We start from the raw sequence: 25699 nt of genomic DNA on the forward strand, positions 1-25699 counted from the left end.
TAAGCACAAATTATTCTCTGGCAGAATTTCAGATGCGCCCTCCACTGCTTCTGAAGCGCTCTTGTTTATCGTTCAGAGTTCTTTACTAGTCTGTGGGTGCAAACCTGGAGTCTGTAGGACTCCCACGTTCTGGAAGGACGGTTTTACTGGGGACATAAGCATAGGTCAAACATGGCTGTGTCTATTCCTGGAAAGCCTGGGCAGTGCAAGATGTCCAGGACTGGGCCCTGGGCCCAGACCGGCGGCCGCGTCCCGAGAGCAAAGCCCAGCTACCCAGCTGTGCACACAGGTCGTCCCCCACCCCAGCTGGCCCCTGGCTGTCCATCGGAGCTGGGGCCTTGGACGGCTCTGAGCTCCCCCCTCCCTGAGGGTGACCTGGGAGGGCAGAGAAGCTCAGAACACCAGCTATGTGCATTATTGCAAAATAAATTTATTTGAAGATACACGGTCTTATAAAAGGTCAGAGGCAATTTGAGATCCCAGATTCAGCTTGTCTCATACAAAGATTCAACTTCAAGTAGCACAATTTCGTGTCTGTTTTTAATCCTGAACGTTCTTGAATCACGAAATAGCCAACTTTACACAACACACTCAACATCTGACTCCGGTCCCGGTTGGCCCCGCAGCTTCTGGCTCGGGGGCGGCGGCGCTGTAGCCCTCGGGCTCAGGGGGCCTGGAGAGGGCCCGCTGTTGCCACCAGCTCTGAGAGCATGGACAGGTTCCTGCGTCCCCACCCTTCCCTCCCCTTGCACCTTCCAAAAGCAGGAAAACACAAACCCAGACCAGCCCAGCACGGAGGCAGGGGTCTTTGCCCACCTCCCAGGAGGAAACTGGATGGACTCCTACGTGATGGTGTGCGGACAGGGCGGGTGGGCCTTCCTGGCGACCCCGGGCGGGCTGGCCGGCGGAGGGGCCTGAGCGGCGGCCTCAGCAGGGCCTTACCTGGCTGCAGGGCAGCCAGGAAGGAGGGAGGAGGAAGGAGGCTCGTGGGTGTGGCAGCTCCTGCCCATGCTGGGGGGGCTACGTGAGGATCCTGGCGATGGCTTGCAGGGATGGGAAGTCGTTGTCCTGGGCGGCGTGCAGTGCCTGGTGGCCGCTGACGTCACCGTGCGCAAGCACCTGCTGGCAGGTGGGGCAGACGCAGCAGTCCAGGCCTGCCGGCCGGGTGTTAGCCTGCCATGCGCTCTTCCTGTTCTTCTTGGCCTTGGCACCAGGAGGCCTCTCCCGGCCCCGGAAGTGCGTGTGTGCGGACAGCAGCTCCTGCTGCTTGGCCGTGTCGGGCAGGAGCACCAGCAGCTCGTTGAAAATCTTCTGGAAGTTCTCCCCGAGCAGGTCGCGGCAGCTCTTGTAATACTGGGCTGCGGAGATCACGCCCTGCCACCCAGAGCCAAACCAGTCACGCCCAGCCCAGGCCTGAGTCCCCGCAGTGGCCGTGCTGGCCCCCCACACCCGCCTGGCTGACCTGTCTGAACTCCCCCGAGTGGCTCTTGAACTTGCCGAAGCGGGCCTCATCACTCTGCAGGAAGTCCTTGATGGACTGGATGAGCTGCAGGTTCCTCTCCCGGAAGTTCTCGGGCACCAGGTAGGCCTGTGGCGCAGGTGTCAGTCTGGGCCTGAGGGTCGGAACACGGGCAGGAGGTTGTGGCTTAAGCCTTTGGGGTGGACCAAGGTGAGGGCACTCCCCGGCCTCTAGGGGCACGAGGCTGGGCGGCCCACCCCCACTTACGCTTTCGTGGCGGTGACAGTGCTGGGGACACAGGCTGGGTGGGGGCTGGGCAGGAGGCCCGAGAAGCCGGGGGGTGGCTTGCTGACGGGCGGCACCAGGCCGGGCGGAGGCGGGGGTGGGGTGCCCTTCAGGAGCACCACAGCGTTGAAGCCTGCAGGGGCGGCACAGCAAGACCCGAATGTGAGCCCTGCTTGCCACATGCTGCCGTGGCTTCCCAGGCTACTCAGCCCACCGAGGTCGGGCTCCGTCCAGTAGGACCAGGACCCGATGATGCCACACACTGAGCTCCCTCGCGGCAATCCTGGCCTAGGGCGACTTACTCCCCCATCTCCAGAGAGCACTAGGATTGCCCCCTTTTACAGGGAGGCAAGGGATGCGGAGGATAACTGCCCTGCTCATAGTCAGCGGTGCCACTAGGCTTCCCTCCCCCCACCTGCTGGCCTGTGACTGCCCCTCAGGGTGTGCTCCCCTCAACCCCGGGGCTCCAGTCTGACTCTCCTACCCCGGCCCCCTCCCAGATGCCCAGAAGCAGGCCAGAGCCAGACACACATACCTGGGGGAGGGGGCATCCTGGGTGTGCAGGGAACTCCAAGTGCTGGGAAGTCTTCTTGGGGTGTGGCGCAGGGGGGGGGGCCCAAGGGCCGTGGGAGCCCAGGAGGTTCCTTGGGCGTGCTCCGAGCCGGGGCCGGCCCCTCTGTGTGTCCATTGACGATGAGGGCAACGGGTCCCTCGGCTCTGCTGGCAGTTGTGGTGGGGGCCTGCTCGGCCCCAGGGGGCCCATCTTTGTCAGGGGATTGTGGGGGGGGTGAGGTGGCAGCCGGCTTCTCCGAGCCCACCTTCTTCTTCTTGCCGACCTTGGGGAGGGTATGGGTGGAGGCCAGCGCCAGCAGGGAGGAGACAGCTACCGTGGTGGGCACGCTCCGCAGCTCCTGGGCGGTGAGGCCGGTGCGGCCGTCCTCCTCCTCCTCCTCTGAGGGTGGTGGCGCGCCCTTCTTGCTACCCTTGCCCCCCTTCCCAGCCTTCCTGGGGGGCTGGCTGCTCCCGCCAGCAGTCTGGGCCCCCGGGGTGGGATGCGCCACCTTCTTGCTGCTGCTGCTGTTCCAGGCGGAAATGAGGCTGGTAGGGGTGGTGCTGGGCTTGGAGGTGGAGGACACCAGGGCGGGGAAGTCATCCTCCTGGAAGGTGCTCCTGCCCCTGGCAGGGACAGGGTATGCCAGTGCCAGCCCCACGGGGCCCAGGGCTGCCGCAGCAGAGCACGACATGGAGGAAGAGCAGGACGCAGAGGCGCAGAGGCTGGGGAAGTCTTCATCCTTGAGCTTCGAAGTGGGAGGTGGGAGGGTGCTGAGCCCAAGGAGGGGAGTGGTGTCAGTGGCCTGAGGGCCCTAGCCCACTGCGCACCCACCCTCCGCAGGAAGACCCCCCAGCTGTGCACGAGTGTACCTTGGAGGCGTGGCCCCTGTGGCCGGGCCAGTTGCTGGGAGGCCCTCCTGGCTTACAGGACCGTTGGGCGAGGCTTCCTTGAGGCCTAGGAGGCATGAAAGGACCCTATGTTAGGGCTGAGCAACGTGCAGGGGGTGGGAGCAGACCCTCCAGGGTGAGCTCAGGGCTCAGCCCTGTCACTCCCAAGCACCGTGCTCACCAGGAGCCTGCCTCTCCCCTCCCAGGTGCCTGCCGGTACAGCCAGCTCACCTGCTCCCTCGCCCTGAGTCCGGGGCAGACGCCGGGGGCCGCGGAGCTCTTCGAGCGCCCGCAGCCCTGCCTCCTCCTTCTTGGCCCTGCTGCCCTCCTCCCGGTCCTCACTTCTGCGCGTCTCCTGCTGCGCCTGCTGCACGGCCACTGAGGCCCGGATGGCAGCTGCCACTTCCCGGTCCTCTTCTTCCCTGGGAGGGGGAAGCCTTCAGGCTGGGCAAGGCCAGGGACCACGGCGGCGTGCAGGGCGAGGAGCTGGGCAGGAACCTCCCCCACCCACCCAAGCCTGGCCACTGGGAGCTGTCCCGGGGCCAGTGGAGCCGGTGCCCGCCTGCCCTCACTGGCCAGGAGAGGGCGCTGCCGACGCAGCGGGTCTCAGGCTGGGGCTCCCCAGGCAGCACGTGGGCCCAGTGTCTGGGGTCCAAGATGCCTCCATCCTGCTGGACAGTGGGGACAGCGCCTGGCCTGAGCATGTGCCAGCAGCGTGAGCGTTTCACAGCACGCCTGCACTGAAGCCCCACCCAGTGACACAGGCCCCTCCGGCCCACCCCCACCTGCAGGGTCCTGGTGCCTCTGGCTAGAACTAGGGAAAAGAGTAGGGAAATGTCTGCTTACTCAGGACACTAAGCAGGCCCCGCCACCGCCAAGCCAAGGACACCAGACACCAGAAGGCCAAAGTCCCCTGATCCCCATGCGCCGTCCCAACCCAGCTGCTGGCTGCCGCCGCCACCCCAGGGGTGGCGCCAGGAGAATGTCAGCGGCACGCAAATCCTCCCACCTCTTGTACCTCCAGCTTCCTCGACGGCTCTGCTGGGCTCCGCGACCACTGGCCCGGCCAGCACGGCCCTGACGGTTGTACCTGTCCACCTCCTCGTAGTCCTCACCCCCGATGACCCCTGCGGCCAGGACACAGCCTGTCAAAGGCCTGGGCCAGCCCGAGGCCAGTGCTCCAGCTTGCCCAGCAGAGACTTCCCCCCACCCCCAGCTCATGAGCCCTGAGGACTGGCTCAGAGCAAGAAGTGGGCAGGGAGAAGAGTATGCCGCAGCCACGACCCCATACAGCAGCTCTCCCAACAGTGCTCCCAACCCTGGAGCCCCCCACCCGCAGCCGGCAGATGGGAGACACACGATGGGCCAGACCGGGGCCCGGCTGTGGGGTTTCCGGGCCTCGGGGAGCGCCAGGCTGGAGCCCCATGGAGCCCCGCTCGCTCACCCTCGCTGCGGCGCGAGTGCCGGGGCGCGTAGCTGAACTGCAGATCAATCTGGCGGTTCTGGCGGGCCTCGGCGCGGCTCCGGCTATGGCAGGCTGTCCTGTGGGCCTTGAGGTCGATCTCAGTGCGGAAGGCGTGGGTGAACTGCTCTGTGCTGCAGCGGCCCTCCTCACACAGGAAGTGCTTCTCCCGGAAGTGCTCGCGCAGGTAGGCGTAGTCGCTGGCGGGGCCAGGGTGTCAGCAGGAGTCTGCAGGCCCTGCCACCCCGGCCTGCGGCCCCACCCAACCTGCTCCGGTGCCCCGGGCCCGCGCCCACCTGTAGTAGTCCTGGGCCCCGTCGGAGTCACAAAAGTGGCAGAAGTAGTGGTCGCGGCGCAGGTGTTTGAGCAGCTCATCGTTGTCCAGGTAGCGCTCATCACAGAACTTGCAGAGCGGGTGCCCACGGTGTGATGTGTCGTCGGGGTCCCCCTGCATGCGGTGCCGCGCCAGGTCCTTGCGCGAGTACCATTTGCGCTCGTAGGTGAAGATCTACAGGGAAGAGGGTGCTAGGCGTGGGCAGGCCCCTTCCCATGGCCCCGCAACAAAGGGCTGCCTCGGTCCCCCCGGCCATACACACACAGCACCGTACACACCAGGAGCACCCCCCTGCCTGGGCTGGGTGAGGCCGGAGAGCTAGGGGGACAAGGGTCCTAGCCCCCACCGCCTGCACCCAGCTCTCCCCGGGCCCCTGGGTGGGCTCCGCGGCCCAGGGCGCACCTTGAGGTGTTTGAGGCACAGCTTGCAGCAGAAGAGCTCGTGCTGCTTCCGCATGTGCTGCTCCAGGTCCCCGAAGAGGCCGAACGGTGGCAGCTCAGGGCACTGCGGGCACTCGTGCTGAAGCAGCTGCCTGGAGAGACACCGAGGACCCCCCCGACCCCGCAGGCACTCAGTGTCCCCGTCCGGAGCGAGCTCCTGCATGCGCTTAGGAGCAGGGGCCGGAGGACGGGCACTCCCACCCGCGCCCACCAGGGCTCCGCCCACAGAGTCAGTGCTGCTCCTGGCCAGGAGGGCTGAGCTCCGCGTTAGCGGGGCGTGAACACTGGGCCCACACCCTCACCTGGATGAGGAGGATCACTCCCGAGACAACTGTACCCCTTTATGGGGCTTTCCTGCCACAGACTAAGAGCCCAACTCCCAGGAGCTCGAGTGCACCTCACAGAGCCCCAGAAAGTAGGCACTGTGCACTCCACCAGAGTGTTTTCCCTGAATGTGCTGCCCCTGTCCCCACCGCCACCCCAGGGGGCTGCTATGAGATCCCTGTTACAGGAGAGGAAACAGCATGGGCTCTGACATCTGCGCCCGAGGGCTGTGAGGAGCACAGGATGGCTTGGGGATGTGCCCATCCCCAGTGCAGGGCTGGCCACAGGCCCTCGGAATCCCAGGCTAAGGATCTCTCGCACCTGTACAAGGCAAAAACTTTTCCATCAGCGAAGTAGATGTCATATTTTTTCTCGTGCTGCAGCTGGTGGAGGGGGATTGTGGCAAAGGCAGGAAGCTTCTTCCCAAAGACCACCTAGAACCAAGTGAGAGGGGCTGGTTAGCAGGGCTGTGGGCACCCAGTGGAGGACACCGTCGGGCTGAGAAGAGGGAGGCACTCAGCCCCTGCTGAGAAGGCCGAGGCCGGCCCTGCAGGCAGCACTCTCTGCCATCCTGGGCTGCCCAGGCCCCTCTCCTCACCTGCAGCCCGCACCTGGGGTGACCCACGTGGAGACACAACACCCAGCCTCGCCACCAGGGGGCAGCAGGTTCCCCACTCATCCAGGGAGATCACCCCAGAGGAACAGGGGTCAGCAGTGACCGCCGGGGGCAGTGACAGAGACCACACATGGGTGTTGAGCACAGGGCAGAAAAGGTAGAAATGACGTCCAAGAAGAAGCTATGGAAACAACGCCACCAGGACAAGCCAGGTGACCACACGTCATGCCAGGCCACCCTCTGTCCACCCGCAATGCCATAGGAGAGGGATTCCCCCGCAGGCCTCGGTCACAGCCCCTGGCTGCCTCCTGCCTATTAACCAGCTGCCAGGGGTGCCAACGTGCCGAGCTGGGGTGCGTGGGGGGGGGGGCCTGGGTGCAGACACCCGTGCAGCTTGGCTGTTTCCCAGGGGGTCTCGGGCCTGCTCAGGTACAGCCTGCCGGGCTGCCCCTCCACAGACCCCCATCCCAGCGCCCCCAGGATCCTCTCACAGGCTCAGGTCCCCCCTCTGCGCCAACAAGAACACAGCTCCCTCCAGGGCTCCCTCCCCTCTGGCCCTCACTCCCCATCCCTGGACCAAGACCACACCTTCGGTCTCCTTCTCTCCATGACCCTTCCCACTCCACTACTGTCCCCCGCAGTCTGGGCCTGGTCGCTCACCTCTGCTCAGCGTCCTCACCTTGGGAAGGGTCATGTCAAGGTCATCCCTGCTCTGTTTAGGCTCAGCTAGGCTCAGCCAGGGAGGATGTCTGGGATCACAATGGCCATGCACTTGGGAAAGCAGGGGACTGACTGGGGAGAATGGTGGTCACATTGTCCCCAGCAGCAGGATGGTTAAGACTGGTTCCCTGGGGGTCTGGGGGAGAAGCTAGGGAGCTCAGTCTCCACTTCTTTACTGTGGGGAGAGCATGCTGACCCCCAAGCACCTCCCCCTCCAGCCCAAGGGAGGCATCATGGTCCAGCCACACCCATTCTGGGGGAAGGAGGAGGATGAGCAATGCCCCAGCAGGCCTTTCTTCCCCTTGTCATCCTGTCTGGTGAACTGGCTGCCCGCTCCCGCCCCTGCCCCATTCGTATTTCGGGTGGGTGCTTCACTGCAGCTAAGCTCCCATGGCTTCCCCTCCCCCCCCCCCCATTCCCTTCCCAGGCCCCTGGGCCTCACATTGGCCTCTTCCCACGGTTCCCGCCCTTCCAGGACAAGGCCACACCAGCCCTGCCCCACGCCACTCACAAGGGCGCCTTCCTGGCCCTGACCCCAGTTCCTCCTGCCTCTTGCCAGGGGACCAGCGCCTGCACGCGCAGGGCCACGAGCTGGCCACAGATCACAGGGTCTGTCGTGGGATCGGCTGCCGGGACTCAGGGCCCTGCTTACACTGAGGCATCACGGGCGGCAGGGGCAGCGTCCTCCCGTGAGGAAGCCCCCTGCCAAAAAGCAGCCAGTCCAGCAACTCAGCAGAGGAACAACTTCTTCCCCAGAGGAAGCCCGTGCCGCGACGCCACTGTCAACCACCGTCTCCCCCAGCTCCAGCGCCTTAGTTTCAGAGCTCTGCTCGGATCCACTGGGGGGCGGGGGTGTCTTACTGCCGGCACCCTTGCTGTGGACAGAGGCAGGGTGCCGTTCTCAGGGGCGTCTGTCTCTCCTGAGCAGTCTGATGGGGCAGCCAATTCTGGGCACACCTGAGCCAAGCCAGGAGAGGGGGGACACTGGGAACCTCAGGAAGAGGTTGAGGAAGGGAATGGCTGCGTTTGTCTGAGAACAAGGGTGAGCAGGTTTGGAGCTGGGGGTGGGAATGGCGAAATGCTAAGGGCCCCTCCTAGACAGGCTATAAGACCAGGACTGGGCCCCTGAAGGCCTGCGCCGGCGTCAGGACCAGTAATGAGTACACGAGAGGGCAGCAGTGTGGCTCGGTGTGGCCCAGCAGAGGGTGAGGCACATGGCGAGACCAAGTCGCTGAACAAGGACCAGGGCATGGGGGCCCAACCAGGGATGGGAAGGAACCCACCAGGGATCCAACCAGCATGGTCCAAGACCCACCCACCCTGGTGATCTCCCCAATGGGACAGGGTCATGGATCCAAAGACAGAGGCACAGGCCAGGCCTAGACACTTGAGAATGGACCATCTTGGGAAGCCCCTGGGTCGGCCAGGCAGTCGATGTCCAAGGGGGAAAGGGCACCCCTGGGTGGGCCCCAGGATGGCTGGGCCAGTCCCTGAAGAGAGGGAGATGGGATGAGGGCTCTACTCAGACCCCCACAGGGGTGGGTGTGTGTTCCTGCCTGGGCTTTGTTACTCCCCACTCCTAGTATCCACTGGGCACTCAGTGAGTGGAAGAGAGGATACATGGTGACAGCAGAGACCCCTGGTGAGAGTGAACCGATGGTGAGGGTGAGGGTGCGCAGTGAGGGCCCCACCTAGGAAGTACAGGCCCCAGAGGAGCCCAGGTGGACCAGGCTGGTGGGGAGGGGCCCTGACACCAGACAAGCAAGGGCGGTCAGCAGGTCCCACCCCCTGACCTGCCATCAGCCTCCTTCCCACGTCTTGCCTGTGAAGTGGAAGGGAGGCCGTACTAGCTCAGACACACCCCACTTTGTACAGCAGCCCCATCCGGCCTCTTTGACAGAGATGGGCTGGGAAAAAAAAAAGAAGAAAATGGACTGTGCGAAAGGTGAGACCAGGGAGGAAGGTGGGGGGCGCTGATGTTGGTCTTGACTGGGAGCCGGCCTGGCCTCCACCCGGAGCACCTGCTGGGCAATCCAGCTGGATCTGGCTCCCTGCCTGCCCAGCAGCTGCAGGGCTGCTCTGCGTCTGCTCTTTGCAACTCCTGCCCCACAGCGGGCACAGGGAAGCCCCGAGCCAAGGTGTGCGCCTGTTCCGCACAGCATCTTGGCATGCTTTCCTCAGGGTTTTTACAGACCGAGTCCCATAAGGGAGGACAGAGCAGAGGCAGCCTCTGGAGGCAGCTGTGGGATTCCTAAGTGGGCATGGCACATTCAGAGGACAGTGCAGGACTCAGCCAGGGAACAGGAAGAGCTAGGGTGGAGCTGCAAGTTCAAGAGTGGGAAGCAAGTAAGATGAATCGAAAGGATCGTCATCTCCCAAAGTTCCCAGGACACCCTCCTGCTGCCCAGTAATTCAGGGCAGGCCTAAGAGGAACGCCAGAATCGGCCAGAGGCACCCAGTGCCAAAGCACGCTCCAGCGGGAGCCTGCTGACAGCTCGTGTCAAGAGCTGCTTGCCACACAGAGCACTGGAAGGGTGTGGGACCCACAGGGAGCGAGAGAGGCCATGTGCTGGCCACAGGAGCCACACAGAGGTGTCTGCTCACTTCCAGAGTGAGATCTGCAGCCCCTGCCTTCCTGGAAGGAACTATTGGTGCACTGGAAAACCTGGCCCTTCAAGAGTGACCTCATGCCATGCAAGACTGGCCGGCATGGCAGCCTTGGGCAGAGCTGGGAGGCGCTTACTAAGCCACAGACCCAAGGATTTCCCGACAATTTGTGCACCCCAGATCTCTCCCAGGCCCGTCTCTGTCCACCCCATTACAGACTAACAGCATCTCCAAGTGTCTTTTTTGAAAAGAGCACAGAATAGGTGCTCATGGGAGAGCTCATGGAATTACAGGATCGTCTTGGCTCCCCTAACATAAATGTCTACCTAAAAAAAAAAAAGGTAAACAACACAACTAAAGAAACCTACTCCTCAACAATGCCGTTTCTGCGTCACTTCTAGGAAGAAGAAAGATTCCCTGGCAGATGTCACCAGCCCAAGCTTTCCATGAACAAACCAGAGGACTTTCACAACACTGGAAGCAAACATATCTCAAAGCAAACCAAGGGAGGTCCAATTAGGTGCTTCCAGCCAGCATCTGGCATTATGGGGACGATGGGGGAAATCTCCACAGTGCCCTCTGACCCCCTCCAGGGCTTCCAAATCTGTACAGAGTCAGAAACATCCCCACCTCCACTCTGGAGCTGACCCCCTCACTACCACCCCCCATTGGAATTGGCAAGGAGGAGAAAAACTTCCTAACACTTTTAACCCCATCCGCCTACAATCTTAAGGAAACCTCAATGGTTCAGCCTCCCCCCTCTGGTGGGCAGGTGTGAGTGCCACCGCCCCTCAACAGATGAAAGCACCAGTCTCGGGAGGACCTTGCCGGGGTTACCCCGAGGGGCCCAGACACACAGCTGGGCTGGAAATACCCACTTTGACCCTCTGCTTCCCGGACTGCCATAACCGTCCCCATAGGGACCGCTCCCTCTTCGACCCAGCGGGGCCAGCTCCTGCCTGCCGGCCCCAGAAGCCCCACAGTCGGCCCCACAGTCAGGATCCCGCCCCGGGGGGCCCCGCCAGGCTCGCGGCCGGACACCAGGAAGGCAAAGTCCCCTTCCGGCCGCGCCCCGTGCCCGCCCGGCGCCCCGAACGCGCGGCCCGGCCCGCGCGGCGCACCTGGCGCAGCTCCTCGCGGCACACGGCGCAGTAACGCTGCTCGCACAGCACCCGCATCTTGGTGGAGCAGCGGTAGCACACCGGGTGGTCGCAGCGGCCCAGCGCCGTAGCCTCCAGGTCCCCGCAGCACAGCACGCAGCTCCCGCCGCCCCGCTCGGGCACCGCCACCGCCTCCAGGGCCACGCGCCGCCCCTCGGCGCCCGCCGCCGCCGCCACAGCCGCCGCCGCCGCCGCCATGGTCCGTGCTCCGGCCCCCTCCGGCCGGCGCAGCGCGGCGCGGCCTGGCTCCCGGCGGGCCCGCCCCTTCCGGGCGACGTCAGCGCCCCGCCCAGTAACGGGCCCGCCCGGCGGAAGCGCGAGCCGCCACTTCCGCCCCAGCGAGGCGCGGGCGGGACAGCGGGATGGGGCTTGCGGGGGGCGGCTTGGGGGCCCGCGCGGGACCGCGGGAGGGGGCTCGGAGCCCGGGCTGGGATCTGGGGGCCCGGGCGGGACCGCGGGATGGGGGCGGGGGGCGCGGTCCGCAGCGCGGTCCCCCTCCGCTGCCTCTGCGGGGGCTGCCCGCCCGGTGAGACGCCGCGCCGCCAGCCAGGTAGCTTGGAATTCAGAGCAGCCACGGACGGCGCTCAGTGTGGTTCCGGTGAGTACGCCCCTGCTGTAGGCAGGCCGTCCTTGTGTTGACATGCTACCCTGCGTTGATCTGAAATGCAGATTGAACCGCACGTCCTGCAGTTTATGTGCTAAATATAGCCGCCGTATTGGGAGCCCACCGTTTCTGACCAGCCAGACCGCTTGTATCTGCCGCGTACACGGGCCTGGTCACCAGGCGCACCCTTCCCCCCCTCCCTCGCCCGCCCCGGCCTCCCCAAATAAGAACTTCCTGCAAGTCCTTATCAGAAAAGAGTTTTTTGGTGACGTCCTTCTCCAAGCTGGGGGCTATCTCCCCGGATCCTGATGGGAAAATCGCGCAGGGAACTTGTGCGCTTCACTGGGCACACCCAGCTGAGCTCAGGGGCTTGGCGCAGAGAAGCCTCAGGGCAGGTTTGCTGAATGGACGGTGGTGAATACTGGGCTTCAGGTCCCTGCAGGTAGGCTTCCTCCCTATCCTTGGGGGACAGGCACGCTCCCGACCTCCCTTCTGCCATTAAAGGAGGCAAGTCAAATCTGAAGCCTTCTAGAAAAAGGCAGTGTGTTGTTGGGGAGCGAGCCTGGACTTTAGAATCAGACAGAAATGGGCTTGAAACCCCAGTTCAGCCACTTATTTGCTGGTGAACTTGGTTAGCTCACTGAACCCTTGACTTCCTCAATTGGAAAGTGGGCATCATCACACCAAGTGAATCTGGTGGACGGGCCAATGCACATGCCTTCTCGCTGTCACACAACCCCACTAAATGACAGCAAAGGAATAAAAGACTGCCAATCCACAAGTGCCAAGAGAAGAAGGGAGGAGGCAGCTAGTGAAAGGTGTCAACAGACTTTGGAACGACAGGAAGATGAGTGACTCACTTTATAAAGCATCCTTAAGACCTTTGCGGGGAGTGCCTGGGTGGCTCAGTCATTACGCATCTGCCTTCAGCTCAGGTCATGATCCCGGGGTCCAGGGATCGAGCCCCGCATCGGGCTTCCTGCTCCGCGGGAAGCCTGCTTCTCCCTCTCCCACTCCCCCTGTTTGTGTTCCTTCTCTCTGTGTCTCTGTCAAATAAATAAATAAAATCTTAAGGAAAAAAAAAAAGACCTGTGGGGGGAACCCTGATAAGAAGTTTCACCGAGGGTGAACTGAGGCAGGGCACTGAAAACGAATGCCTGCAAGTCAGTGCATGGAACCCAGTGACCTGGGCCCTCCTCCCCTGCCCTGACTTCTGTATCCAGTCCACGCCCCCCTTCCTTGCTTTGGTTCCAGAAACTGACCAGCTCCAGAGAAAAGCTTCACTGCCTGCCCCATTACAGAATGAAAAGCCATTCCTGCAGTGAAGCCCACTGCCTGGCAGAGCCATGTCCCCACAGAAAGAGCATCAGGTCTCACTCACACATGGGGACAGACGGGCAGCCAAGGATCTCCGGACTCAGGAGGAAAGCCTGCAGTGTGAAAGATGGACCAAACTAAGCAGACCCAGGGAGCAAAAGGAAGCTTTAGAAAGAACTATTTGGGGTGCCTGGCTGGCTCAGTCGGTGGAGCACATGACTCTTGATCTTGGGGTGGTGAATTCCAGCCCCGTGTTGGGTGGGGAGCCTACCTTGAGAAAAGGAAAAAAAGAGTTGTATTTGATATTCCCAGAAGAGATGCTGCTTCTGTGAAATGAGAATAGGATGCCTTGAATAATAACAAGCACAAAATAATCAGAACAAGAAAGGGCTCTTAGAAATCAAAAATATAAGTAAAAATTCAAGAGCAAATTGGGAAGATACAGTTGAAATCTCCCAGCAAGCAGAACACAAAGAAAATAAAGAAGCTGGAACTTTGAATCTGGACGGTGCAATATCTAATATCTACGAATGTCAGAGAGAACAGAGAAAGTGGAGAGGCGCAAATTACCCAAGATCTAATAAGACCGTAGGGGCTGTCACTGAAGAACGTGAGTCTTTACACTGAAAGGAAGGGCCCAGCCACGGAAGAAAGGCCCCCAGCAAGTGACATCATCCTGCCATATGGCGGACAGCTTTAGGGAGGAGGGGGTAAGGAGGGAGAAGATCCTAGAAGGGGGATTGAGAATAGGACTTTACTCCTGGAACACTGGAAGCCAGAGATTCCCTCAAATTTCTGAAGGAGTGGGATATCCATCCACAAATTCTACAACCAGAAAATCTTTCCATTAGGCATAAAGACACTGACATAAAAGGGACAAATTATTTAGGTCCTATGTCCCCATTCACATGAAACTACCAGAGTGTTCGTGTCTCCAAAATGTTAGGGAGTACCAGTTGGAAGATGACCTGGCATCCAGAAAACGGATTCCAACCCAGACAAGAGCCAAAGCAGAGCGTGGGATGATGCCCGTGTGGAGACGCCAACATGGATGTGTGGGAAAGGGGGTGTGCAGGCTGGAGTAGGACGCCACCATCTCCCACAGGGAGCCTCCAGAGCAGACATGGAACCGATCAGGGTGCCCTCGCGTGCTTGAGAATCTGGAAAAGGTACTGCGAGGAACTCGACCTATCTCTCAGAACCTTTGGGGGAAAATAGCACAATAAGTATGTAAAAAAAGCAATCAGTGAGATAGGAAATGTAATCATAGTACACTTAGCAGAGAACAATATCTACGCAGCCATAACAATATAAACGCTGGCTACTGAGTTAACCAAAATTTGTGACAAAATTCTAGAAGGATGGAGAGGGTGTGAGAGGGCCAAAGCTTCATCTAAATTCGTAGGAAGCCTTCTGGTGCTGCCTAAAACAGATAAATCAGAAAGTGTCGGTTTATAATCTAAGGGTCTGTGGTTCTCAGTTGGGGGTGGTTTTACCCCCAAAGAGACGTTTGTGGTGGTCACAGCAGAGTGGGAGCATTACTGACATCTACTGGGTTATTAGTTTCCCATGGCCACTGTTAAAAAATGACCACAAGGGCGCCTGGGTGGCTCAGTCGTTAAGCGTCTGCCTTCGGCTCGGGTCATGATCCCAGGGTCCTGGGATCGAGCCCCGCATTGGGCTCCCTGCTCCGCGGGAAGCCTGCTTCTCCCTCTCCCACTCCCCCTGCTTGTGTTCCTGCTCTCGCTGTGTCTCTCTCTGTCAAATAAATAAATCTTTAAAAAAAAAAAAATGACCACAAACTTTTCAGCTTCAAAACAACACAGATGTATTATCTTACAGTTAGGAAATTTGGAAGTTCGAAACAGGTCTGCCTGGGATAAAATCAAGGTGCAGGTGGGGTGCACGCCTTCAGGCGAGAATCCATTTCCTCTCCAGCCTTAGAAGCCCCCTCCTCCATCTGCAAGGTGCACCCTGCCAGCCTCGTCCTTGTCACCCCTCCTCCTCCAACGCTGCCCCCCTCCACCAACGACGTGGTGGCGCTGGGCCCACCTGCATAATTCAGGACCATCTGCTTCCATTAAGGTCCGCTGATGAGCGTCCCTAATTTCATCTGCTTCAGTGTCTCCCCACCCCCCGCTTACCACGTCAAGTAGGTGTGCCCAGGTTCCAGGATATCTGGGGCACATCTTGGGCAGGGGCTGTTAACTCTGCCTGTACAGGTGAGTGACGGCCAGGGATGCTGCTGACCGCCCTCCACTGCACAGGACCGCCCCCACATGTTGGTGCGGCTGAGGGTAGGGACCCTGATGAGGTCATAACTTATGCTGGGGGCTTCTGGCTGGGGTGCGGGTGAGGGGGGCTGGGGGGCTGCAAAGGGCGCTCCCCGGGAGCTGAACTCTTTGCTCTCTTGTTCTGGGCGGTGGGCATGCAGATGTATGCATAAAACACGAGATGTGCACACTACTCAGGGTACGTTAGTTACGGCTTCTTAAAAAGACCACAGATTTTTAGAATAGTTAAGTTTATGGTTTTTAAGTAGGGAGTAAATACTAGAAGAAACAGTTGAAGGATCTGGAAGCTGTTGCCTCTGGAGAGCACGACTGGGATGTGAAAGGGTGGGTCAGGGAGTTTGAATTTCTTCCTTATGCTAGCATTATATTAATCATGTAAATTACCTCGATAGAAATAAATAATTTTAAAAAAAGAAGACAAAACAGATTTGCTCAGTCACTGCGTCCTTAGGATGGAGTCCTTGTTGGGGCCAGGCTCTGAATGGTCCTGGCCCACGGGCAGCCTGGTGCCGTTGGAGAAAGGTGGTGTGCAGGCCCAAAGCCACGCTCCCCTGGTTTCTAGGAGGGTGTTGGGTGGATGAAGGGAGAGGTGAGTCCCAGAAAGGAGAGTCAGCTCTCATGGGCCCGTCACCTCCTCCCCTCCTCCCAGAGTGGAGCTTTGGCTCCAGACCCCTGCAGCAGGGAGAGGGGGGAGGCCTTTGTCACTGGAGCCTTGGGCTCCGGGCTGGGCGGGGCTCAGAGCCCCTCCTCCTCTGTACCCCACATTGGGAGTTCCCAGGACTAGGGTGTGCTTTGCTCCCCCAGCCCGGCCCTGGGCTCCCTCCCCACGTGCCTTCTGCACAGTCACCCAGCAGGAGTCCCGCTCCATCTCACTGGGGCCTTCATCGATGAAATCTCCTGCGTTTCACAGCCATAAACAAGCAAGACGGGTATTTAAACTTTAGATACGGGATGTAGTATCGTGCAGGGTACTTTCTTTAATACTGTTTTGGAGATTCATCCGTCTGGTATCTGTAGCTCTACTTCAGTGTTCTAATGGCTCCAGACCCCGTTACCGCCTAGCCGCAAGTAATCCTACTGGGCCATCTCCAGGGGGTGCCGGACTCTCCCCCGCTGAGCTGGGTGGAGTGGGGGGCTCCAGGCAGGCTTCTCCCCCTCCCACCCCCACCAAGTACTCTTAGCCCGGAGGATGTGCAGCGTCAGGGGACCCTGGTGACCCGCGTCGTGCTGCACTGCCCGCCCACTGCACACTCCAGGCGGCTCTCCAGGCCAAGGGCCCCCTTGGGGAGGCTGCTTTCCACACGACTCCGGGGTCCCTGTGGTCCTCCAGGCCCCTCCAGGTGTGCCCGCAGCTCCCTCTGCATCCCCTACCCCACCAGTCCCTGCGCCAGTCACCCCTCCATCAAAGCGTTTTTACTGACAGCTTAGGAGGCTGGTCAGCCTTGGGAACAGTAACCGCAGGAGATGGTAGTGACCATGTTTTGAGCAGCTACCGTGTGCCAGGCGTAATGCCAAGACCCGTGCCTGGATTAATGCTCACAGTAAGCTGAGGAGGGGCTCTTATCATCCCAGTTTGCAAGTGAAGAAGCAGACGGGAGAGGTTGAGGTGCACACCCGCCCCCCATTCCCACCACCAAGCACAGGGCGCTGGGCTTGGCTCACTTCTCCCCCGTTCCACAAGGCCTTTGTAGGGAGGGCTGCCATTGCTTCTAACTGCCCCCCCAGGGCTCCCCACAATCAAGTTGGGCCCCTCCTGCCTTAGAGGTGCATCCTCTGTACTCCCAGCCCCTCTGTGGCCCCTCGATAGGGAGACTTGGGAGGAAGGACTTTGTTCCCTTCACTCCCAGAATCACGCCTTCCCTTTTGCTGCAGAGACAGGCAGAGGGCGAGGGGCAGTTTCCATGGAGAACTGCAGTTCAGGTCCCCAAACTTGTGCTGTCAGGCTGGGGGATCTAGGTCGGACCCCATTTGCACCACTGCTTACCCAACAGGTGATCTGAACAAATCCATTTTCCTTGTGCCTTACTTTCTTCATTGATAAAGGAGGTCGATAATCGTCCACTTCTGGGCACCTGGCAGGCATGCGACTCTTGATCTTGGACTTCTGAGTTCAAGCCCCATGTTGGGTATAGAGGTTACTTTAAAAAATAAAATCTTTTTAAAAATTTTTTATCAGGGCGCCTGGGTGGCTCAGATGGTGAGGCGTCTGCCTTCAGCTCAGATCATGATCTGAGTCGGCTTCTCCCTCTGCCTCTCTCCTGCTTGTGCTGTTTCTCTGTCTCTCGAATAAATAAAATCTTAAAAAAAAAAAAAAAAAAGATCAGAAGTCCTAGAAAGGGCTTTCATTAAAATAAGTAAATAAATATTTTTTTATTTTATTTTTTAATTTTTTTTAAAGATTTTATTTATTTGACAGAGAGAGACACAGCGAGAGCAGGAACACAAGCAGGGGGAGTGGGAGAGAGAGAAGCAGGCTTCCGGCGGAGCAGGGAGCCCGATGCGGGGCTCGATCCCAGGACCCTGGGATCATGACCTGAGCCGAAGGCAGATGCCTAAAGACTGAGACACCCAGGTGCCCCCTTTTAAAAAAAACTTTTTTTAATAGTTTGAAAAACTATGACGCTTAATGACTGAGCCACCCAGATGCCCCTAAAATTGTTTTTAAAGATTTTATTTATTTATTTGAGAAAGAGAGTGAGCGAGAGAGAGAGAGTGCACACACAAGCCAGGGAAGAGGCAGAGGGAGGGAGAAGCAGACTCCCCGCTGAGCAGGGAGGCTGATACGGAGCTCAATCCCAAGACCCTGAGATCATGACCTGAGCCAAAGGCAGACACTGAATGACTGAGCCACCCAGGCGCCCCCCAAAATAAAATCTTTTTAAAAAAATTACCTCACCTCGTGGCATTGTTTGGAGATCAAAATAAGACATTTCAGGGATGCCTGGGGGGCTCAGTCGGTGAAACGTCTGCCTTTGGCTCAGGTCATGATCCCAGGGTCCTGGGGTCGAGTCCTGTGTCAGGCTCCTTGCTCAGCGGGGGGCCTGCTTCTCCCCCTGCCTGCTCTGACTGCCGCTACCCCTGTTTGTGTGCTCCCTCCCACCCCAGCTTCTTTCTCTCTCTGACAAAATTTTTTTATTTTTTATTTTTTTTAAAGATTTTATTTATTTATTCATGAGAGACAGAGAGAGAGAGGCAGAGGGAGAAGCAGGCCTCCCGCGGAGCTGGGAGCCCGATGCGGGACTTGATCCCAGGACCCTGAGATCATGACCTGAGCCAAAGGCAGACGCTTAACCATCTGAGCCACCCAGGTGCCCGACAAATAAAATTTTTTTAAAAAAAGAAAAAAGACATTTCAGGATCCCTGGCGTCTGGGATCAAGAAAATGTTCCATGAGTGGTGTGGTTGCTGGGGGTGGGGTGAGGCCTGATTATTTCAGAGTTTGCATCCGTCCTGGGCTGGGGCTCAGGCAAGAATGGGTCAGGCTCTGCCCTCTGGAAGAGGTTGTTAAACACATACAGCCACGGAGGAATACTCCAGGGGACTATTCAGATGAGGGCCATGTAGGCAGGATCCTGAATGATGAGTGCAAGTCTGCTGGGTTGGGAAGGAAGGGAAGGATGTTTCAAGGACAAACACAGAGGCGGGCAGAATTGCAGTTTGTTGGGTAAGGCAGAAAGATAAAAACTGGCCAGAGACAGTGGTCTTGGGGGGGATCACAGCCAGAGAGTAGGCTGGAGGTCCACAGGGCCTTCTCCTGCCCAGGCCAGGGCTGGGGTAAGAGGAGGGGTTTACTTTTTATTGTGGAAGCCATGGGAAACCACTGACCATCTCAGGGAGGGCTCCATGTGACCAACCTTTGGTTGCAAGCATCCAGCCACAGCTGGGAAGTGGGTTGGAGGGCTCCCACCTGCTAGTGTGGGAGAGGGTGGGGAGGGGTGGGGGGACAAGAGACAGCCTCAGGAGAGGAGATACACAGAGTTCTTGAATGATACAGAGGACCCCCACCAGTCAGCCCTTCTGACCCCACTAGGGTTCTTATAGCCCCGCAGCCTTTCCTCTGCTGGTGCCCAACCTGCAAGAGCTCTGGCTAAGGAGGCATCCCTTTGCCCATGTCCGCCCATCCCCTCAGTTCTTCTTGAGGGGGAGCAGGGGCGCCCCCAGCGGAGCGTCAAGATGAGCTCTAGGTGAAGGCCCACCCACTCAGAGAAGATACTCCAATAACCCACGCCCCTGCCCCAGCAGCCTGGGCCCCTCTTCCCTCTCCATACCTCCCCCTACCTTTTGGGAGCTGAGCGAGTACCGCGGGGGCGAGCGGGGCGGGGCCAGCGAGCAGTTATAGCTGGCCCCGCCGCGCTGCGCCCCCGACGCCGCAGTTCCGCGGCGCGCCCAGCCCCATCTGAGTTAGCTCCTGGCCTGCCCCGCCGAGCGGCCGTCAACTTGAGCACCCTGGCGCGGGGCACAGGCGTGCGGGGCCCTGCGGGCCGGCCGGTGCTCGCATTGTTGCTGCTGCTGGCGCTGCTGGCGCTGCCCGCTGGCGCCTGGTACAAGCACGTGGCGAGTCCCCGCTACCACACAGTGGGCCGCGCCGCGGGCTTGCTCATGGGGCTGCGCCGCTCGCCCTACATGTGGCGCCGAGCGCTGCGCCCCGCTGCCGGGTCTCTTCCCTGGGACACCCAAGGCCTGGGCGCGTCCCCCCAGGGGCTATCCGCCAAAGACACCCTCTCTCCGGCGTCCGTCCCTCGCGGTGCTCTCCTGCTCTCCTCGGAGGTTCGGGAACTGTTGGAGATGGGACGCAGGTACTCCCGCGCAGGGCGCGAACTGCGCAGCCCGAGCCTGAACTGGAGCCGCGGCAGGGCGCCCATTCCTGGACCTCCGTGAAGCAGGCCAGGTACGTGGGGAGAGAAAGGGGGCCGGGACAGCAGCGGGTGGAGGATGTCTGGAGAGATCTGGGCCCGGAGCGCACGCCCGCGTGCCCACGAGACACCCTACGACCTTCCTATCTCCCACTTCTTGCCCAGAAAGCTTTCCAGGAGCCTTGGGGGGGGGGGGGAGGTAAGGGTTAGTGGAGGGTGCACAGCCTTCTCCCCAAGGTCCTGCTCTGTTCTTTCTAGAACCTTCGGAGTGTCTCCTGTTCAGCCATGGTCTGCGCAGTGAACCATCTTCGCTGGCCCCCACCTCTCCCCAGGGCCATCCTGAACGCAGCCCTTGCTGGTGATGCCCCCTTGTCTGACCCAGGAGTCTACTCCTCCTCCTGGGCGAACAGCTCAGGCCAGGCCAGGTGGTCTGGTCAATAAAAGCTGCCTGGTTCATGCATTCCCGCGTGTGACCCTTTTCCTCCACGCTGTATACTTGGCATCTAGCTTCGGGGTGCAAACAGCTGCGTTCACACCCTGGCAATTACAGGAGCCCTCTCCCTGGCCAGGGGATGCCCCCTCCTAACCATCTCGATCTGTAAGTCCTTGTGGGGCGGGGGAGGGGAGAGGGGACAGAGGCAGAGACACTGCTGGGGCCTAGGTCCCCTTCCTTCTCTGCCAGTACTGCCCCTCCTGTTCCAGGGTGGGGTCATCACACCAGGTCCCAGGGTCCCACTGCCATCCACCAGAAAGAGGAAAACGACTCACACACCACTAGCTGAGCCAGAGCTCCCACCCCAGCCTCCCGGGAGCCCCAGAGTGCCCCCTCACTATGCCTCCTGACCAGACTGGGGAGAATGTCTTCCTTAAGGTACCTTAAGACCAGCAGCCTTGGGATGCCTGAGTGGCTCAGTCAGTTAAGCGTCTGCCTTCAGGTCAGGTCATGATCCCAGGGTCCTGGGATCGAGCCCCGCATCAGGCTCCCTGCTCAGCGGAGAGCCTGCTTCTCCCTCTCCCTCTGCCTGCCACTCTATCTGTGCTCTCTCTCTGTCAAATAAATAAATAAAATCTTAAAAAAAAAAAGACCAGCAGCCTACCCAGCCTTTCCCACGTCTCCCAGGGTTCATTTCAAACCTGATCTCCTTCAACCCCCTCCTTCCCCTCAGCCAATGGCTTCTGGAGAGGAAGTGAGAACCCCTGGCCCCCTTCTTCAAGGTCCTGCTCCTCTTCTAAGGAGGAAGGGCCCCTTGCCTCCTCAGAGACCCTTCCACCTCTTATCCCCTCTGCATTTTCAGTTATTGGCTCCAACCCCCACGTAAATATGCTCTGCTGTCATGAATAAGGACCCCTGGGCCCCCTTACAGCTCCTGCTCACAAGTGTGTGGGCCCCTCCACCCTTCTGCCTCCTTGTCAACCCTCTTCGGTGTGGGCTCTGACTCCCACAACTGTCCTGGGCCTTGATGCGCCTAGTCACTGTGCCCTGATGCTGTCTGCCCTTGGAGGCCTCCCTTGGCCATGTGGCAAGGCCTTCCACTAGGGCACCCAGCCAGGACCAGAGGAGGGGTGGTCCCATGCCTGTCGAGCTGGCTAGCTTCAAGATACTCACATGGGGGCGCCTGGGTGGCTCAGTTGGTTAAGCGACTGCCTTTGGCTCAGGTCATGATCCTGGAGTCCCGGGATCGAGTCCCACATCGGGCTCCCTGCTCGGCAGGGAGTCTGCTTCTGTCTCTGACCCTCCCCCCTCTCATGTGCTCTCTCTCATTCTCTCTCTCAAATAAATAAATAAAATCTTAAAAAAAAAAAGATACATGGAACCAGCCCCCACGTTCTCCTTGGCCTCTGGAAGCCCCCACCTCTCCTTACTGGCAATTCCTGCTCATCTCCTGGGTGCACCCTTCTCCCCATGTTGTCCCCTAATGTGGGTGCTCTTTTTTCTCCACCCTCCCAAATCTTACTGACTGGCCCCTGACTATATTGACTCTGTTTCCAGGATCTGCACTGAGGGAAGGGGTGGCCACAGACTCCTCAGGTCAACCCATTCTCTGCACTCTGAGTCCATTCCTACTCCTGCTTCTTGCCAAACTCGGCCTTTCAAAGCACGGGCATCCTGACGACCTCACTTCCAGGGCACAACACCTCACTCTGCACCACCGATGGCACAAAAATCCACGTTCCAGGGCTGGGCCCCAGGGCTGCCCTGTCCCCCAGTCTCTTTGCTCCTTCCCCTCCCTCACACAGAGTGCAGGACCTGTGGGCAGATTCCAGAACGGCCCCATGGTCCACCCAGAAGAAGGACTCCAGGGCCTCAGGCCATGTTAAATGCCCTCCTCAGGGCTGCACCAGCCCGAGACCCGCCCTTACTCAGGCATATAAATCTGTTTCCAGGGGTCTAATGTTTCTCCAGTGCTCACCAGCGCCGGGTGCCAAGTGGTCTGCATATGTTTGGTCACAAGTGCTGGACACTTGGCGAGGCGCTGGATTTCACGTTGCCTGGAGGTACCCCATTCCAGGGAGGTTGGTGCCAGGTCCAAGGCGAAAGAGCAGTGCTGATTAGGGACTTGGCAGAGGCCCGGCTTCTCTGCCTACCACCTTCATGCACCCCTGTGCCCCTGAAGTGCAAGCAGCCCCAAGGCGCCGGCCTCACCCGCAATGCCCACCCGGCTGGGCAAGGCTGGACCGCGTCGGAGCCAGAGGGGCGGGGCCTAGGCCAGCCCCTCGGACGAAGCAATCCCACCGCGAGCCGGCAGGCGGCGCTGCGCGGCTGCTCTTCCGGGCGGCAGCCCCAGCCGGTGCCTGCGGCGGTGGGAGGGGCCAGGAGCGGGGCGTGGGCGGGCCCAGAGCTGGTGGGCGGGTCCCTGCACCGCCTGCCTCCGGTGGTCCGCGCCGTTCTCCCCTTCTCTCTCCCTCTCGGCTCCGGGTGTCGTGTTCTCATCTCTCTTTACGTCGCGCAGGTCCCGCCTGCTCCAGTTTCGGGCTCTGAAGAGAGGCCTGGGGTAGTCTGAGGGAGGAGGCCATAAGCGAGGCCCGGTCATCCCGTGGGGCCATTAATGCCCATTAGGGAGGCGGCGCCGGCCCGGGAAACTCTGGGCCATTACCCGGGCGTCCGACTAATGGCTCCACCCCACAGACGGGCCCCCAAACCTTCCCCTGGCGGGTGACCAGGCCTCTACCCACTGCCATGCCCCAGAGTCCCCGCCCAGGCTCAGGCTCCGCCCATCACTGGCGGCGTTGCAGCTGGGAGGTAGGTTCAAAGCTCAGAGGACAGCCCCCTCCCCGCCACTGGAGCCCCGGGCCAGCCCCCACCCCAGGTGGACCCTCGGACAGCCCAGGAGAGGGAAGCCCCGAAAGGTCTACTTCCCGTTTGTCTCAAGGCCTGTGTAGCAAGGTGGCAGCGAGGGCGTCGGGGGTGGGGGTGGGGATCACCTCCCACCTGTCCTCCCCGCCTGCCGCTGGCCTCGCTGATCACCTCCTCAGGCCCACTCCCCAGCGACCCCAAACAGCTTACAGCCCCTGAGCACCTTTCGGTCCGCTCTTCTGGGTCGTTGTCCATGCTGTTCTCTTGGCCTGTTTCTCTGCCTCCCACTTCTGTCTCAGCCCGAGGCCCGAGGCTGAAGGAAGGGCGCGGGCGAGTCTGCCCAGGAGAGCAGCTGGGTTAGCTTTCCCTGCCTCTGTTCGTCGGGCCCGATACTTACCCTGTTCCCTCTCACTCATTCCTGCTCCCCCTTTGGAATTTACCTGCACTTCCTCCGAGCTGCCTTTATTCTGTGGCTGTTGGCCACCCCCTTTGTTACTCTCTGATGTTGCCTTTGTTACTGTTACCTTCCTGGTACTTCAGCTCCTTTTTTGCTTTGGAGCCTCCTTTGTTAGGCTGTGATGCAGTATTCTGGCCCCTGGCTGTGACCACATGCCCATACCCCTCCCTCCAGTGGTGTTCTGTTCCCCTCCGTCTTCACTGACTGAGGCTGATCCTGGGAGTGTCTGTCCTATGGAGGGGGGAGGAGACCTCCAAGCCTCCCGACCCAGACCCGGAGGACCAGGGGCTCCTACCTTCTCTACCCCCAGCCTGGGGGTCTCCCATCCAGCTACCTCCCTAGACTCTGGTGTGGCCCCATGCCAGAGCCTGGCAGGTCCTGGCTGGTCCTGGTTGCTATGGGGTGACCCCTAAATCCCATCTGGGGTGGTATATGGTAGACCGCACCCATCCTCACAGCCTCCAGGAGCAGCAGCACCAGGCTGGGTCCAGAGAGTCCATCACAGGCCAGACAGGCAGCCTCTGGACAGGCAAACAGACAGATCGAGGTGGCCAGCTAGGCAGGAACCTATGGCAGCATCAGCCAGGAACTTAGAGGTGGGGGTGGGGAAGCAGCCATGCAGTCTTGGCCTAAGTGGCTTTTAGGGGCAGCAGCCGGGTGTGGAGACCCAAGGGGCTGCGGCCCAGGAGGCTGCCCAGAGGAGAGCCCTGTGCTTGGGCGGGGGCTGGGCACCCAGGCTAAGGGCACTGGAGAGGGGAGAAGGAGCAGCAAGGACAGGGCCTGAGCCGAGCCTGCTTCTGCCCCCATGGGGAACTGTCTGGGCTGGCTATGCCTGACCCCCAGAGACCAGGTATGTGCAGGGGCCTGGGCAGGCTGGGGGGGGGGGGCAGGCTGAGGGGGAGCTCAGCTGTCTTCCTGTATCTGAGGCTGAGAAAGAGTTCCATGATAAAGTGTGGACTTGGAATCTCACAGCAGTGCCTAAGAGGACCTGGGGAACCTTGCCTGGGTCTCGTTCCTCTCTAGAACTCAGTTTCTTGATCTGCAAAATGGCCTGAGCACCCTTGGGTTTTTCCAGATAAAGTGTACTCAGAAGCACAACAAAGCATAACCGATTTTCTCTTGTCATTCTTGTCTGGTTGGGGGAAGGGGCACCCATGCTGGGGATGGCTAGATGCTAGGGGAGAAGGATGGAGGGAAGGGTGGCCTGGGGCAGAGGGGGATCACAGGGGTCAGCTCATGGGAACAGCTTCTGTGAGCACGGATCCCAAGCCAGAGGTCAGAGGCCAAAGTCTTGGATACATTTCATCTCTGCCTGAAATGAGCAGGGGCACAAGTGAGGGGCCCTGGCAAAGAGAGAGGTATGTGTGTGCGTGCGTGTGTGTGTGGGGGGGTTGTAATGTTTAATAGACATCCCCAGCACAGATTGGCACAAACGATCTTCTGGGGAGGTCAGGGAGCCCCCGTCACTGCCCTCCAGAATATAGGAGAGGGCTGCTGCCTTGTTACTTCCAAACTCCTCTTTTTGCCTCCTGGACCGTCCTGGGACTCTGTTGGGTCCCAGATACCGGGACAGCGGGGGAGGAGGTGGGGGGAAGGGAGGGTGTGTTCCCGAGGATGGTGGACAGAGCTGTGTCCCTTGTTCTTACCCTCTGCCCCTGTGTGGGATTCCTCGGCCTGAGGACCCTTTCTCCACCCCTCTCCTACCTCAAGAGCCCGCCTCGGTGTCACAAATACAGTAGGTGCTCAATAAATGTTCCTGGACTAGGAAGCAAAGATGCTGGCGCCAGGGAGGCTGCCCAGAGTCGGGGCGAGACAGAGGTGGTCCCTAGGCCCTGCGGCCTCCCCCCCACCCCCCGGAATTGGCGGGGTGCCGAGACCGGGCCACAGCCAGGACCGGCCGGGACTCGGGGCGGGGGCGGCCCCACGGAGGAGGCGGGGAAGGGGCGGGCGCGGGGGCGGTGCCATAGCCCGAGCCCGAGCCCGAGCCCGAGGCGACGGGAGCCGAGCGGGAGCAGCCGAGGGCGCCGCCGGG

The 25699-nt window shown here is 60.2% G+C and overlaps 2 protein-coding genes across 3 annotated transcripts; one reads left to right on the forward strand and one right to left on the reverse strand.

Annotated features, from left to right (window-relative positions):
- Positions 1-412: 412 nt before the first annotated feature.
- ZNF598 (zinc finger protein 598, E3 ubiquitin ligase) lies at positions 413-11113 on the reverse strand. 2 transcript variants are annotated; one of them, XM_054507440.2, is made up of 12 exons: positions 10809-11113; positions 6066-6178; positions 5383-5512; positions 4943-5154; positions 4629-4846; positions 4203-4311; positions 3416-3606; positions 3167-3251; positions 2280-3067; positions 1727-1877; positions 1463-1613; positions 413-1374 (listed from the first exon to the last, which is right to left on the reverse strand). In XM_054507440.2, exons 1-12 carry the CDS (start codon positions 11043-11045, stop codon positions 1021-1023), a joined length of 2739 nt encoding a protein of 912 aa, XP_054363415.1. In that variant the 5' UTR covers positions 11046-11113; the 3' UTR covers positions 413-1020. The 2 variants fall into 2 exon arrangements, with proteins under 2 accessions (XP_054363415.1, XP_045726409.2); XM_045870453.3 differs by having other exon boundaries at positions 4194-4311.
- Positions 11114-19283: 8170 nt separating this feature from the next.
- NPW (neuropeptide W) lies at positions 19284-20373 on the forward strand (the record flags this gene model as incomplete). Its single annotated transcript, XM_045870465.3, has 1 exon — positions 19284-20373. A coding segment is annotated over one exon (657 nt), but the record flags the coding sequence as incomplete, so codon positions are not given.
- Between the last annotated feature and the right edge of the window lie 5326 nt (positions 20374-25699).

This window comes from Mirounga angustirostris, unplaced genomic scaffold (assembly GCF_029215605.1).
Source record: "Mirounga angustirostris isolate CCGP_5_RB_7025 unplaced genomic scaffold, mMirAng1.0.hap1 SCAF_5, whole genome shotgun sequence".
Taxonomy (NCBI): domain Eukaryota; kingdom Metazoa; phylum Chordata; class Mammalia; order Carnivora; family Phocidae; genus Mirounga; species Mirounga angustirostris.

Coding starts and splice junctions, on each gene's coding strand:
- ZNF598 (XM_045870453.3), bottom strand. CDS start 11,045: ATGGCGGCGGCGGCGGCGGCTGTGGCGGCGGCGGCGGGCGCCGAGGGG. Junction 3,607..4,193: donor GGAAGCTGGAGGTACAAGAG/GTGGGAGGATTT, acceptor TCCCCCTCCCAG/GGAAGAAGAGGACCGGGAAG. Junction 3,252..3,415: donor GACTCAGGGCGAGGGAGCAG/GTGAGCTGGCTG, acceptor CATGCCTCCTAG/GCCTCAAGGAAGCCTCGCCC.